At 39.2% G+C, this 15303-nt stretch overlaps 1 protein-coding gene across 1 annotated transcript in view; it reads left to right on the forward strand.

Moving 5' to 3' along the window:
- Window positions 1-15110, forward strand: part of NME7 (NME/NM23 family member 7) — a gene marked incomplete at its 3' end in the record, with an annotated part of 34826 nt that extends 19716 nt beyond the window's left edge. The window contains exons 8-9 of the mRNA XM_009710171.1: window positions 14127-14191; window positions 15036-15110. Of these exons, the coding sequence (XP_009708473.1) occupies window positions 14127-14191; window positions 15036-15110 (140 nt within the window). The remainder of the gene's footprint in view (window positions 1-14126; window positions 14192-15035) is intronic.
- Between the last annotated feature and the right edge of the window lie 193 nt (window positions 15111-15303).

Here is a 15303-nt window from a genome sequence, read left to right on the forward strand (position 1 = left end):
CTGTGACAGCTTACCATGTCCTTGCTTCTGTCTGCCCACCACACTTGTGTGCTGGAGTTTAGCACCCTCACAGCAGAGTGAAAGGAGGACACCAAGGCCTTCCACTCATGCAGTAACACATTACACTAAAACTACTCACAAAGGGAGATTTGTGCTGATATGAATCTTGTTCTGCTGAATGCAGTGGGGATGGAAAGTAGAAAAGGCTTGTTTACTCAATGAAAGTGAGCCAGTGACCTAAAGCATTTGTTGGACTCCATGGTGCTTTCTGTGTTGGAGAATGCCCTGTGAGCTTACCATACGAGTATTGGAAATGTTTAATGCCCAGCTGTTACCATGTAAAAATGATCTCACTTTTGTGTCCTATACTTAGGTACAGGGGCATGTGTAGGAGCAGTGAGTGCAGTAAAATATTTTGGCTCTGGCACTGCAAGAATATTTTTGAGTGCAGAATAAATATGGCCATGTGACAGCATTACGATTGTTCTTAGTAAGATGCAGAGCACACTGCAACATTTTAATCACTTCTTTGTGGATAGCTGAAATGGAAACAGCAGAAGTGGCCATAGCAGTTTCCAGGCCTTTCACATCTCAAGTGGGATGTCTGGAGAGTTTGCTGAAGAAAAAAATGGCTTTCACAAGAAAGATTCTCGCACTCGCTGCTGATAATATGCCTGTTATCTCTTTGAGGCCTTGCATGGTATCTGCTACTGATAAGTCTGCCATGCAGCAAAGACAGAGTGATGTTGCTTTTACAGAAGTGTGGGCAGCAGCTGGGACTGTGATCTTACCTAGCTAAATGTTTTCAGAAGACAAACTTTTCTGTGGCAGGATTGTTAGGGTCCTTAATGTGGTTGTAAAAATAGCAGAGTGGATGGCTTGGGCTGTGCTTTCTTATACTTAAGATATAATTTCTGTTACATTTGGGGGCTCAGACTCTCTCTTAGTGAGCTCAGGTTGTTCCTTCCTACTTTTAATCTTCTTCCTTTCTGTAGATTTCATAGTGCCCTGTCTGTTACGTTCTTTCTTTTTTTCTTGAACTTCTCAGAATTTTTCTGAATCACCAAAGGACAAATTCTGGCCCTGTTTGCATTCCCCTCTGGGACTGTGAGTGTCTGAAGGAGGTGGGGGTGGTGAGAGAGAGATGTAAGAGTACAGATAAACAGAAAATATAAGTGCATGCCCAGCTTTGCAATGTGAGTGCTAGAAAGGCTGGACTAAAGTTGAGCTTAATATGCATTAGAGAGGCCTTCTTCTCATACCACAGAGGGCTGGAAAGGCAGACCAGAGCTGCCAAACAGCAACTAAAATTTGAAAGACAAAGTGTACCTTGTGTGAGCATTCTCTGTCTGTACAGCTTTGACTACTACCCTCAACAGAATGAAGAAATCAAAACTTGAGTTTTCTAAGTCAGCAAAGCATTTTATCAATTTTAAATTAATATAAAGAATGATAGAATTCAGGGACTGGCTATGCTTTTGCCTTACTGAGCTCTGTTGTTCCTGCCTGTGTTCTCCAATGTTACTTTGAATGTTTCAAAAGCCACAGGTGCTGCATCTCTTAAAGAGATTATGAGATTGAGGAGGTCTTGTAAAACTTTCCAGAATTCAGGCTTCTGACATGGAGTTGGGTTTAGGGAAGGGAAGAGTCACTGTGGCTGGACAGTGACCTCCCTCTTTGGCTGAAAGCACTGGTGTGGCTTTGTATTGCAGCTGGACTGGTTCCAGTCTGCAGTTTGAGGTGAGATGAATCCTTCTTCACAAGGGCTGAAGGAACTCTGCAACATCAGCCCAATGGGCCAGGGGAGAGGATTTGGCTTTCTTAGCCTGTCCTCTTCTGTCTTCCTTAGTCTTCCTCGTATTCTTCCTCAGCCTAAATTTGTGAGTAACAACAAAAATATCACTGAGTGGCATCTGTTTTGATACGCGTGGTCTTCTTATAAGGCACTTTGCATCATCACAGTTGGAATAACCATGCGCAACGGAGTAGAGAGCTGTGCGCTAGCTTAGTGACAATTTTTGGAAGTCTTAATTCTGAAATTACTCTCTTACGATTAAATTGCCTGTTTTAAAGTTGAAGGAACATAGCCTTTGCCTCCTATAGATTTTAAAGTTTTTAAAGTTTTAAGCATGCTGTGTCACAGTGGCAGGCTGTCTCTATGGAAATGCCACCGTTCCTCCTTCCCTGTGTGGACTGTTTTGGAGTCAGGGAATAGCATGGGAAAGCATTTGCGGGGGACCAAGCAGTCTGCTCAGGAGAACTCACAGCTACCTGTCTGAAACAGGCAGACAGGAAGGGAGAAGCCCAGCTTTAGGGAATGGAGAGCAGAGACATGGCAGTGGAGCGGGTTGGCCCCATGGATTGTGCATCTGTAGGCAGAAAGTTTGAGAAAGGAAGGGCTGACCTATTTGGGCTCAGTGATCTGCGCCAGAGTGGGGAGACCCGGGTCGTCTCATCTCCCTTCAATGGCTGCTAGCAACTGTGTTCAGTGATACCCGAGACATTCTGGTTGTACCAGCAACCTCTCCTGTATCTCAGCTGAAGTAGGTGCTATAGCAACTAGTGAGTTGCCCTTTTGGCAAAATCGCATGTAGGAGACTGTGTGGTCTTAAAAATAAGCAACTTGCTTACCCCCAGCAACAGTGCTTCTAGCTGTGGATGTCCACCGTGCTCTTTCTGGTAGGGAGAATGTAAGTGGAAGCACAGCAGCTGGAGAGGAAAGGAAGTCCTGTGTGGTCATCAGTGTGAAAAGATGGTTTGGCAGAGGCATGGAGAGGAATTTATGTGGACCAAAGCAGCAGAGCCTCTTATGCATTGCAGATTTGTTTTGTGTTCTACAAATTTTCAGTATCGAGTATCTAAAAATAAAAAGGCACTGCTGAGCCTTTGAACTTGATTATCTAATTACCATGAATATGATCTGCTCATTACACATTTACAAGTATGTGAAGTTTCACTTACATACTTGAGCTTATATGGAGCTTTAGTCTTTATTTCTGCAGAAACATTTGACTGAATTCCTGATTTGAATTTTGCTTTCTGGTCCTTTTTCCTAGTGTTTCTTTTTCCTCCAGAGTCCATTGCATAACTGATTCTTAGAAGGAAAAATCTATTTTTCCATCCTGGAAGGTGGTTTGCTTTAACCACAGCTGTTAGCTAGGAGGCTTTTCAGCAAGCTTACCTTGCTGTCAAAAGGCTGGATCTAATCTCTAGTTTATGCTGGTTAATTCTCAGACAGAGTCCTTTCTTAGAAACTGATTTTGCATACTATAGAGGGTTTATAGGGTTCTTATCCAGTGACAAAGCAGTGGAAAATCACAGTTGGTTTTATCTCTGGCCTTGCTGGCCCTCTCCTGAGGGGCACACAGAAACGGCTGCTGCTGGGGCAGCCGCAGAAGCGCAGCCCAACCACCTGCAGCAGGACCTGGCACAGTGCTCACGCCCATGATAAGTCAGCCAGAGTACCAGAAGCTTCTGCCAAGCTGCAGAGGAACCCTGGGACTTGATAAAGGGTGTCGGGGGAATTACGCAAAGTTTAACTTCATCTGTCAAGGGTGCTGGTAATACTGGAGAGGTGGTATCGCTGGCCCTCTTGAAATGTGTCTCATACGTGTTTCTAAAAGAAGAGTGCTGGTAATGCTGGAGAGGTGGTATCGCTGGCCCTCTAGGAATGTGTCTCATACGTGTTTCTAAAAGAAGTAAGGCAATAACTATTTGGTCAGTCTGGTGTCAGCATAATGTCTTCTGTGGAGGACCAGAGATGGGAAAACAGCTGGGAAGGCCATTGAAAGCAATGTAGCCCAGCACTCTGGACTAGGCAGCTTTAGCTCATTCTCTAGCAGCTCCTCCCGGTAGCGACGAAGCACTTCCCTGGCTGGCTGAAAAGTTGGCAGTGGCGAGGTGGTTGTATTTTAACTCGGAAGAGGGTTTGCAAGAGTGGGTCCAATTCCTCTTTACTGGGAGCTGAAAGAAAGCAAAAGCAACCTGATGCTACTCCATGCAGACTTGTTCTGACCAGGAGTGTATCTGGGAGACATGATGTGGTTTGACCCTTCTAGAATCTGCCACGCTTTTCAGTGTCTTTTAGCCTCCTCCTTCTCTTCTCCCAAGAGCAATTTTCAGTTGAGGAGGATGGTAACTAGTAAGCACAGCTCCTCAGTGGGTTGATTAGGATTGCAGGGCTTAATTGTTTAATAATTGGAGAGTTTTAGTGTGGATCTGTAACCCACTTGCTTCTTGTGCTTGGAGCTTCTGATAATTCAGATACGAGATCACAGTTGCAGTCATTTAGACATTCTCTTCTTGTAATTCCCCTCATGTTATTAGATCTAGAGGTATTACTAGTGCTCAGAAGCCAAAATTGTAAATGCACCAAAATGGATGAACTTCAGTTTAATGCCCTGAGCACAGTTATGACTCGACTGTTTTGTCAGCAGAAATAGCACCTTGTAGATCACTGGCTGGGATTAACTTTAATGTATTTATGTGTAACAGTTTAGTCATGTTTGCTGTAGGAAATAGAATTTGGTATTTCATGACTAGTTTAAAGTTTCTTTGATGTGGCTTTTACTTAATTCCTTTGAAAAATGAGCAGGGAAAAACCGATGAAAATAGTGACGATCAGGCTATGAAGGCGAGGTCAGAAGTTTGTTATATTTCACATTTTGTACTTAAGTTACAGCACAGAGGTTGAGAGATGAAATCCTGCCCTTCTTTTCTGCACTTCCAAGCTGAGACACGGGTTCTCCTAAAGTCAGAGTTTTATCAAAAACAAATTTGGGGCTAGAACTGTGCCACGAACTTGAAGAGCAAAACTGCTAGTCAGAAATTCATTGGACCTGATGCAAACTGAAAGGCCTGCCTAGAGATAAGGAAGCCTCTATGGTCTTGAGGGTTCCTAGATATGAGGCTGGTTTGTTCTCCTACTATGTGTTAAGCTTGAGATTTTGTTCTAATATTGCTGGTAAGTTAATCTCTTGTCCTCTTTTGTAATTAAAAAAAAAAGTTACAGTACTGTCTGCCACATTATTCTTCAACTGAAATTTAAGTCTCATAGAAAACAAAAGGAGCATGAGTGGGGTCTTCCCAAGTGGAAAAGATATTCTGTGGAATTGTGGTTTTAGGCTTGTTCCAAGTGGATGATAAATCTTAGCAAGCGCTTCTATCTTAACTTATACCTGCTGGACTGCTTTAGAAATTCATAGACCTTTATATTGATCAACAAAATGCTTCATGACAAGTAACCTTAAGAGTAATATTTCCTTATTTATGCGAGGGCTTAGAAGAATTTTAATTGAGAAAGTAGTTCCTTGCTCCAGAGACAAACCTAATTTTGACAAAAAGAGTACCAAGGAGAGTAATTCAGTCTCAGGCAGGTACAGAGACAGGGTTTATTTACATAGGATCTCAAATAAAGTTACTTTATGAGAGGGAGTGGGGAGAGAAAGACTAAAATCCAGCATTTGAGTAGATTATATGTCTGACTGAAAACAACTGAAGAGCTGTTCCTGACACGCAATATACTTCTTGCTCTTTGAAAGAGAGAAAGCATCACTGTGAAAATGTCCAATTGACCTCTGTAGTGTGCTAAGTATAGTTACATGTATCTAGTTAGGAAAGGAAAGAAGCTGGAAAAGAAAAAGAGGATTGGATAGAAGAGGTGCAACTCTATCATTCTCAGGACTAGGTATCTATATAATTGCTTTTTATCACAATGATTTGTATTCATTAGATAAGATTTTTAAAAATTGTAAACAAACTCTGGAATTTATTTTTTTTTTTCACCCTGGGTTTTTAGACATAAGTTTGAGTAACTCATTATTTTGATTGTCAGGAAACTTAGAAGTAGAACAAGGTTCTCAGAAAGCTGTTTCATCATACTTGAGAAAAAATGAGGAAAGCAATTTTCTCATGAGTGATCTGAAAGTATATTCTCTGTCGGTGATAAGTATTCATAATAGAAAGGTGAAGTGCAGATGTGTGGACTTCACCTCATCAGAGGCAGAGCTTTTCTTTGTATCTTGTCTACAAGACTGAGTAGAAAGGGCCTGGATACACTTAACAATTAGAAGTCTGGAAAGAACAATTTGAAGATAGAATCTGGAAATGGAAAAAAAAGTGGGATGAACACAAGTCTTTGCATATGCTTCAAAGAAGTACAGCGGGTAGTTTGAGGTGTGACCTCTGGATGTTCCCACATGCAATATGGCAATCGTAGTACTGCAATCATGTGAAAACTACCTAGTAAAATGCTATGCTTTCAGATGCAGGCATTTTTTTTCAGATGGATTTGCCCAGGCAGAAGATGTATTTATGCAAAATTTAAGTACACTTTGTTTCTTATGTTTTCCTTGAATATATTACATATAGGGTGTTAAAGTGTTTGGTGGTGTGTGGTGGTACTGGGGTTGGTTGGTTAGTTTTTGTTCTCTTTAGGGAAGCCAGAAAAAATTGATTAAAATAAAAGCAACCTACTTTACCACTTTATCACCACTTTCTAGAATGGAATTTAGATTGCATGAGAACAGTAGTCCATCTGCTTCCATCTGTGTTTTAAATTCTTTGCTGTAGTTGTAATGATGGATATTCCTTGCTTGGGATGTTTGTTTTTGAAACCAAGCCTATGTTGTTTCTTGATTATTTCCTGCATAAAGTTTTAGCAACTTGGCATTGGCTTCCCAACTTAGACTGACTTTGGATTTCAGTGGCTAGCGGGGAAGTGACATTTATTTTTTTGAAGTATGAAAAATACATTTTACATTCAAATTAATTAAGGTAGAGGGGAGGTGAACTGAATCTGGAAATCCTTTCTGACAGTTTGAGACTGGAAGGAAGAGGAAGAGGTATACTTCAGAGAAAAAAAAAAAAAATCAAATGGCACAGCCAATCCGTACTGAAGCTTATAAGTATCCTCCTACTACTGGAAAGAGAGTGTTTCCCAATAGTGTTCAGTAGACTTATATTAGTGGTGCTCCTGTTGCTGAAAATCATCTCTGTGTTGATGATTTTTTTAACATAAAAAAACCCCAAACAACCCAAAACCCCCAAACATTAGGAATGAGTGATTTATTACTGCACTTTGGGATTTTCATTCTTAAAGGGTTAGAGAAAAGTTTATTCTAAAAGTGGCTGGGGAATTTCAGGCTAATGAAACTTCTTTCATACCAAGGAAATTGATGAATAAAGAGTCTATAGTTTCATTTAAACTACTTAGATAGTGATGATATGATGAACATTTACGAGCATGTCTTTTTTGAAGGAAAATATGCTTTGCTGATCTCTGAATTCTCTAAGTATGCTTTCCATAAAGGAAGGTAAAACAGAGCCAGGTAGTCTAATTCACTTGCATATCAGTGTCTTCGTCAAAGTCCCTTGCTGTTAGGAAACCAAAATTTTCCTTTAGTGAAGTAATTTGCATGTTTCAATCTGTGCAGCATAGGCATCTGCATAGCTTTAAATGTTTTCCTGGACATTGGACTGGACATGAGCACATCAAATTAAGAGAGCTTTACAAGTGAAATCTTATAACCCATCCTTGGGCCAGTTCTTGTCAATATTGTCATTAATGACTCAGATGGGGAAGGACAGAGCATGCTTGCAGTGTTTGCACATGGTACCAAGCAGCTACTACAGTTTTGGAGGATAGGATTAGAATTCAGAACATTCCTGATGAACTGCAGAAGTGAAGAAATGTGAAGAACTGAAACTGAATATAAACAACTGCGTAGCACTACTGTGGGGGAGAGAAAATAAATGCACAAATACAAAATAGAGAAGAACTGGCAGGGTATCAGTGAAAAGTCTGTAGAGAAATGGTTGGAATAGTGATATAACATAAGCACAATCAGTGTTCACAATGTTGGACACACTTTGTTTACGTTTTTTTTCAGTAACTAGTTCTGCTTAGTGCTGGTGAGAACCCAACTTGTATACCATGTCCAGTTTCTGGGCACTCTGTTTCAAAAATAACATAATCAACTGAGAGCAAAAAGAGTAAGAGATCTAGCCAAAGACAACTTGATGAAAACTTGAAGGGTTTCATGTATTTCACCTGAGATGGAGAAGACAGGGATATGCAGCTTTCTATATGTAAACTGGGAAAATAGGTGCATATTTACTAATGTAGATGAAAGAAGATTTAATCTAATCATTAAGGAAAGCTTCTAAGTATATCACTGGCCTGATATCTGAGGATGTGATGGAACCTTTGTTACTAGAAGTTTTTGAGAACATTTTAGAAAAAATTAAAAAATGCAGCCATACATAGTCTAACTTCACTGTACCTTGAAGCAAAAGGTAAGTATTTCTTCTCTTACTGCCCTTTTAAAATCAGAACGTAAGGAGAAAGGCAAGGTATTGGGTCTGAAAAGAGTCAAGACACAGAATGCAGGAATACATGATAGTCTTTTGCCATGTTGAAAATAAATGATAGAGTTTAGAGTATATTTACTATTGATCTAGGATAGTGAGTTGGCAAACTGTCCACAGGAAGTGGAATATGAAATTAGTAAAGGCTGAAGCATATTATAGGGGATCTCCTGAGGGTTTTAACCTCCAGAGTTAAGTTAATGGACAGTGCAATAGTAGATTAAAATTATTGTTTGTAATTATGGACTAATGTACACTACAAGACATAATTTTAACCATCTTCTCTCTGTAACTGTAACCATTCATGAAAAGTCCCATACACAGTATTCAGTAGGGATAACCAGAAAAAAGAAAGAAATATTAGAAAGCATACAAATGGTTTGAATTATAATACTGAATGCCATCATATAATCCAGTGGTACAGCCTTAACTAAAATATCATGTTTAGTTCTGTTCACACTTAAGAAACAAGCAAAAGTAAATGAAAATCATTATAGCTATAGAAACATTCTCCTGGCCAGAGTGATTGACCATATTCTTTTCAAGTGAATAAAAATCAAGATAATGAACAACTCGTACAGTTGTAAAAAGAAGTAAAAAGAAAAACAAATGGGATATTTCTTTTTAAGCTTTCTCTTAGCACAAGAACAATGAAAGACAGAAACCTAAGCTTTTCTGTTTTTTTGTAAACATACACCATCATTTTGAGTTCAGCGTAACTGTTGCAGAAGTATTGATCTTTCCTTCTTAATCTTAATTTCTTCCTCAAATTCCCCCCTCAGGTGGCACACACTGCTCAGCCACATTGCTAGATACTTTCTGTAACCTGGCTGTGATCTTTGACTTGAATTTCTGTGTGGGTTTTTGTATCTGGACTTTAAGTGTGACTCTTCCCATCTGTACCCATGCAGATTTATTTTTTTTCCTGCAGATTTTCATCATTTTGTGTTTTAATACCCTGTCTGGCATTCACAAGTGTGATCTTGTCTTATTCATAGCAGTTCAGAAACTTTCAGCTGGGCTTAAGCCTTTGAACCTTCCACGCCCTTTGAATCTTTCTGTTGGTGCATGTTCTCAGTTGCACCAAACACTGAGCCATTTTGGTTTCAAGGTCCCCTAAGACTTACTGCCTGTATGCATAATTTTTCTTGTGCTAGCAAAATGCCAGCTTCTATTCTCCAGTAAAGCAGTGGTGATGTCTTTTTGTCTTCACTCTTTTCATATTTTCAAATGAATATTGTTTGTAAATATTTTCACCAGTGCTGCAGTGTTGGAGAGTTTTCCATAAATATCTGTAAAGCTGTCCTTCAAATTTCTTAAAGTTCTTCTTTAATACAATGCCTAGAGAGAAATGAGGAATGATGGAAAATCTTGGAATCTATCACTATGAACAATATTCTCTCATTATTTCCTCATATGACCTTCTTTATCTTCTGTCTGCATCTGCTTGTCTTTTCCCCTCCCTTCATGGTTAGGCTGGGTCACTTTTGAGCTCCCCTTCCCTTTGTTGGCCCAGTGTGTGTCACTGAGGAGACCCTCTGTCCCTCTGTGACTCTCTTGGTGCTCCAGAGTACAAATACAGAAATGACTGGATATCCTTTTTCATACAGTACACAGCAAGCCTGGGAGATCAATAGCTGTGGATTATCGCTGCGGCCAAACTTTTGGAGAGTCTAGAAATGGTGTATTTATGTTGCATAGTAGGAATGCCTAGAGTTGCATTATTTCTAAGTAGAAAAATCTCTCTTCTCTAAGAGAAGAGAGAGACAAACCTTGTTCTTCAGGGGATAGATTGATGAACTGATGCGAAGAAGTGCACTTTTTGAGGACATCTGTCAGCCTCCTACTGCATAATATTTTGCAATGTGGTCTGAAACAGAGATTAGTGGGAACTTCAATTGAAATACATTTCAGGAGAGCCCAGCTCTGAGTCCTGCTTTTTCCTCTTTTGAAATTCAAAAAAGACTTTGCTCAGAGTCAAACCTGATAGTGATTCTCTGGAGTTTTGGGACAGGACCTTAACACTTACCAATAAGGCATCAGATAATTTCATTATACTGTGAAGCAGAATTGCATTTTAAAATCTCAAAAATAGACATGAAGTAAATTGCTACATATAGTTAGTGCTACTTTAGGCATCTGGTACCTGTTACTTCTAGAAATATGTTATTGGATTAGGTAGATTCTTGATCTGATCAGTCATGGCAGTTTTTGCATTCCTGTCAAAAAAAGTTGTTGTTCCAGAGGAATTCTTTTTAATTATTGGAAGGGTATTAAAAAAATGACATATAGAGGTTGAGATGAGGAAGCTAGTTCTTGACTTGCTTTGAAGGCAGTCTGCTGTCTTGCCTAATAAGCTTTTAACAGTGGAATGGTTAAATTGGGAAACAGGCCAAGAACAAAGGGAAGAGAATGTAACATCCCTAGTCGCAGGGCTTGGTGGTTCGTAGTGTGCTGGGATTGGCAGGTCCCGGTAACACAGCTGTTACATCCTGTTAATTAAAATGCTGCTAGGTTAAAAATTACTTTTATGAACTGTTTTTATTTTATTCCTATCCATAATTCTGCAAACAGTTGTAACACTTTTCAGTCTGGTGTCTTCCTTGCTACTTTTTGTTTCTTGATGAAGTACAATTTTCAAATATTGTGTGTTGTAAAGCAACAAATTGTGGAAGATCAATGTAACTGATGAGTTCTTGGTGCCTTAGCATTTTATCTGATTAAAATATGTTGGAAGTTTATCTGTCCTGTATTAGGTGCGTAGTAACATAATGCTGCCTAGGAGACATAAAGCGTGTGCAGGTTGTCCTTCTGTCTCTCACTCTGATATTTGTTAGGATTAGTACTAAATTCCCCTGGTTGTATTTAGTAATGCTTGTGATTCTTTTGTGCTTTGTGTCTGAAAATTCATCATAACTGGTGCCTAATCTGCAGCTTTGATTTGGGTGCTTACTGTAATCACATTTTAAACATGCACTGGCCCTGTTTGAAGGGTCCTTAAAAAGTTATTTTTTCACTACAGATCTGGATTTTAAAGCTGAAAACAAATTGTTGAAAGCTGCTGAAATGGCATTCTATCTAATTAGATCTTCTTTTCCTCAGCCTTCTCTGCCCACGAAGGAGAGGACATGTCCCAATTCAGTCACGCGAGTGGCTAAAAGCCTGAAACAAGATCCCAAGCTGAGCCTTGAGCTTCCACTCTTCTGTTGCTTGGGGATTGCCTCATGCTTTTTGTTTCTATTTTGATTCAGGTAGAATTTGAAAGGAAAGTGTCCCTAGGAGAAGTAATATGTGTATGGCCTAAACTAGGACAAGGGAGGCCAAGCCACTGGATTTGTACACCTGTGCTGGCACTGGCCACTCACTTCTCCTCCTGTGCCTCAATTCCCACATCTGGGAAGTGGAGCTAACATCCCACTTTGCAAACATAAATGAAATCTCATGCCTCTTTCTCAAGGCACTTTGAAATTTTTTGACAAGGCATCTATCTGTGTACAACAGTGACAATAATTCCTTTGGTTCAGCCTTTGGGTGTTGCAGTCGTGGGCAATCTGTCTGGAGCAACAAGTTGCTCTGTTGCTCTGATGAGTGACAGTGAACTCAAGAGTACAATGTAGAGGAAAATCTTGATAGGTTTACCACAGTTAATTATTAAAAGAACCTTGTATTAAAGACCTTTATGCGAAATACCTTACTACTTTGTTTTCTATCGTTAAAGGAGCCTGTCTCCTCTCGACAGAGAAGAAAAATCTTAATGACTTCAGTAGAGAAACAGCCCAGAAAGCTGAATATTTGAGTCCCCCTTTGTTTCTCCAAAACATGGATTTTGCTTACAGCTCATAAACTGCTGAGGACAAAAGTTCTGTAAAAAGCAGATCTCCATAGGACCCCAGAGCTTGATATCGGATGTATTTTAGTTAGATGCTTGCTGGCTGTGAAGGCCTATGCAAGTGGCCCGTTCTTGACTGATGAAGTGTTAAATGGAGATCTGTTGGGCAAAGCAGCCTTCTCATACCTTTCTCATAACCTTGTCCCTGCAAGCAGTCGTTACCATTTGTCTGCCAGTGCCCTTTTTTCATCTTTGTTGGTGAAGCAGTGGCTGTTGATTGAAGTATTGGCTCTGAAGACTGAGAATGAGGAAATGTTTATGCTCTGTCACAGATTATTTATTCATTTATTTATTTCCTGAATGATCCCCAGCCAGTCACTTAATCTCTTTATAAACTGGCCCTTCATCTCTGAAGTCAAGACTGTAGGCTCGCTGCCTCATTGGAATCTGTGTGGAAGCATCTAAGCTGCTCAGCCTTTCCAGCAGTGTGGACAAAAAGAAACTAGAGGTCTGGGCAAACTTGTCCAAATCCCTTCATTTTGCTGCTGCAATTATTTTTTTTTTCACCTTGGGGAAAAAAGGTGAAATTTTTTTCCCAGGTTTCACAGGAGTGTTATAAGGAACCTTTTATCAGTGCTAGTGAGCTGTGGTGTAACAGCATAGTGGGACAGGAACTGCACCTGCCTCTGCTTGTTTCTACGTTCTGTAAACCCAACAAGCTACATGGACTGAGTATGTACCAAAATCTCAGGTTTTCCCTTTAGTAGTAGTTTGAAGATTTTTGGAAGAAGTATGCAGTGGTTTATATGGGGAAGGTTTTTCTGCATAAACCTGAATCTGAAAATACAGTGGGGGATACTTCAGGGACAGTTTTTTTCATTTTCATTTGTAAAAACAATTTTTGAAAGCATTCCAACTATCAGTCTCATTTACTCAGAGCTTCCACTGACCTTTTAATGTGGTAGGAAGCTCACCAGTCCTATACCACAAGTCTTAGCAGACTGTGTACTAGATCTTGAACCTAGATACTAGCTTTGTTTTGTTTTCATCTACTAAATTTATGCAGTGCTAAAAAATCCTGCAATTTAATGACTAGTTAATAAAAGGATTTAATGACCAGGAGTCAAGTCCTGCTGTTGTCATTCATTGCAGGGTATTCTTCTATGGTTAGTTCTGTTCTAAATAAATGTCCAGAAGTTTGTAGTTTCTCACAAATTGTACTAGAGGACAGGTGTTTATGTTCTATATAAACAGTGATTCTATGAAATTCCCTTGCACAGAGTACTGTGCTTGGCTGACATAATCTTCAGAATGGCCTGATCTTGTGAGCATAGGCAAGCCTAAAATACACATTCAGTGGAAAATCAGTGGTTCTTGTTCTCTAAAGTTTAGTATTTTGTTTTACAATGTCATTCAGTCTTTGAGGATGCATTCTGGAGAGAATAAAGCAGTACGATCAGCAATAACATATTTGTGAGTTAGAAACAGTAGGTTATTTTGCACTAAAGTGTTTTTCCCATAGAAGACATGAACTTTTGTCCTGGTTTATTGGCAATATTTGTTATCATCCTGCATTGTTTCTAGCTTAAAGTAGGACTGCCAATGGAATTTCATTAGAAACATAACTCTTGATCTTGCAGCAACTGAGTGTTTTACAGTTAATCTGAGAAAAGCAAAGGCTTCACTAATTACCTTTTTTGGTAGAGATTCTTTTCAACAGCTGCATGGAATTTAGTTGTTTGAAACCATCAACAAGTCACTTTACATAGAACATTGAGTATGTGAACTCAGCTCTGCTCTCTGCTTCCTCTCACAGCAGTACACAAACACTTTTTATGGTTTGAAAATAAGTGGTATATTGGCATAAATACCTTCCAGTTGTAAATTCTGCTTTTTAAAGTTGAATACTGTCTTTTGTGTATTTCTTTAGGGCTAGCTGGAAAGATTATAAAAGCCATCATCAATGAAGGTTTTCAGATCTCAGCTTTGCAGATGGTAGGTTTCTTTTTGTGTATGTTTTTCTAATAAACAGAAGTTGGAGAAATGTTGTATGTGCTTCACAGAAATACACAGGTGTCTTCCTGCAATATAAAACTCTTGTGCAGACTGTATAGCAATGTTTTGGGATCAACATTGTCCTTGTGATGTTTGTGGTTTATTATTTGATTGATCAGCTGATCTGTTTCTCGTTGCTGGGTGACCTTGAGCCAAGACACTTTACCTCTCAGTTTCCCTATAGTTAGAAGGGGATAATGATATCTGTCTCTTCTGGAGCATTTTGAGATATCTTTACAAAATGTACTAGCTAAGATTAGAGAAATGATTGTTAATACCCTTCCTTAATTTTTAAAAAATACATATTTAGTAATAATTTAGAGGAATGTTTTTAAAGATACTTAAAAGATTTTGACACTCTGGTCACCCTCAGCAGTGAAAGGAAGTTGGCACAGAGGTTATTCCTGAGAGTAGTCCTCTAAGTCCTGCCCTTTGATTTTTGTGAAAATCTTAAGATATGAAATCCCCCTATGACTCAAATCTCCACTACAAATGAAGAATAGCCCCTTTCCTTTAATATGCAATAAAAAGATCCTCTTGCATGTCTTAGTGGCATCAGCCAATACTGCGTTGTCTACTTATATTTAAAGTGGAAGAAGATACTGTGTGCTATGTTGCCTGTGGTGTCGGCTAAGTTTTTGACAAACTTCATATTGCCGCTGTAAAGCGATTCCTTTTATCTAGTAAAACTGCGTATTCTGAATGTTTTCTGGTTAAGAAGGGCTGTCTGTCTATTTTTTTGTTGTTCTTTAAGGCAGACTGGCTAACGTTTTTGTTTTCTTAGTTCAACATGGAGCGTGCAAATGTGGAAGAATTTTACGAGATTTACAAAGGTGTCGTCACTGAATACGTGGTAAGCGTAAGTTTGAGAAGAATCTCTTTAAAAGTAATATATGATTAAATGAGGAAAGTCATATCTTTGCTTTTTTGGGATAGTGATAGAATTTCTTTTAGGAACCTGGTATTGACAAGTTCTATCTTGTTCTCAAATAAACTAACTCATCTTGAAAATTGTGCTATCTGTGTTGTAAGAGAGGAGAGTCTTTTGTGAA

This window comes from Cariama cristata, unplaced genomic scaffold (genome assembly GCF_000690535.1).
Source record: "Cariama cristata isolate BGI_N322 unplaced genomic scaffold, ASM69053v1 scaffold3791, whole genome shotgun sequence".
NCBI lineage: Eukaryota > Metazoa > Chordata > Aves > Cariamiformes > Cariamidae > Cariama > Cariama cristata.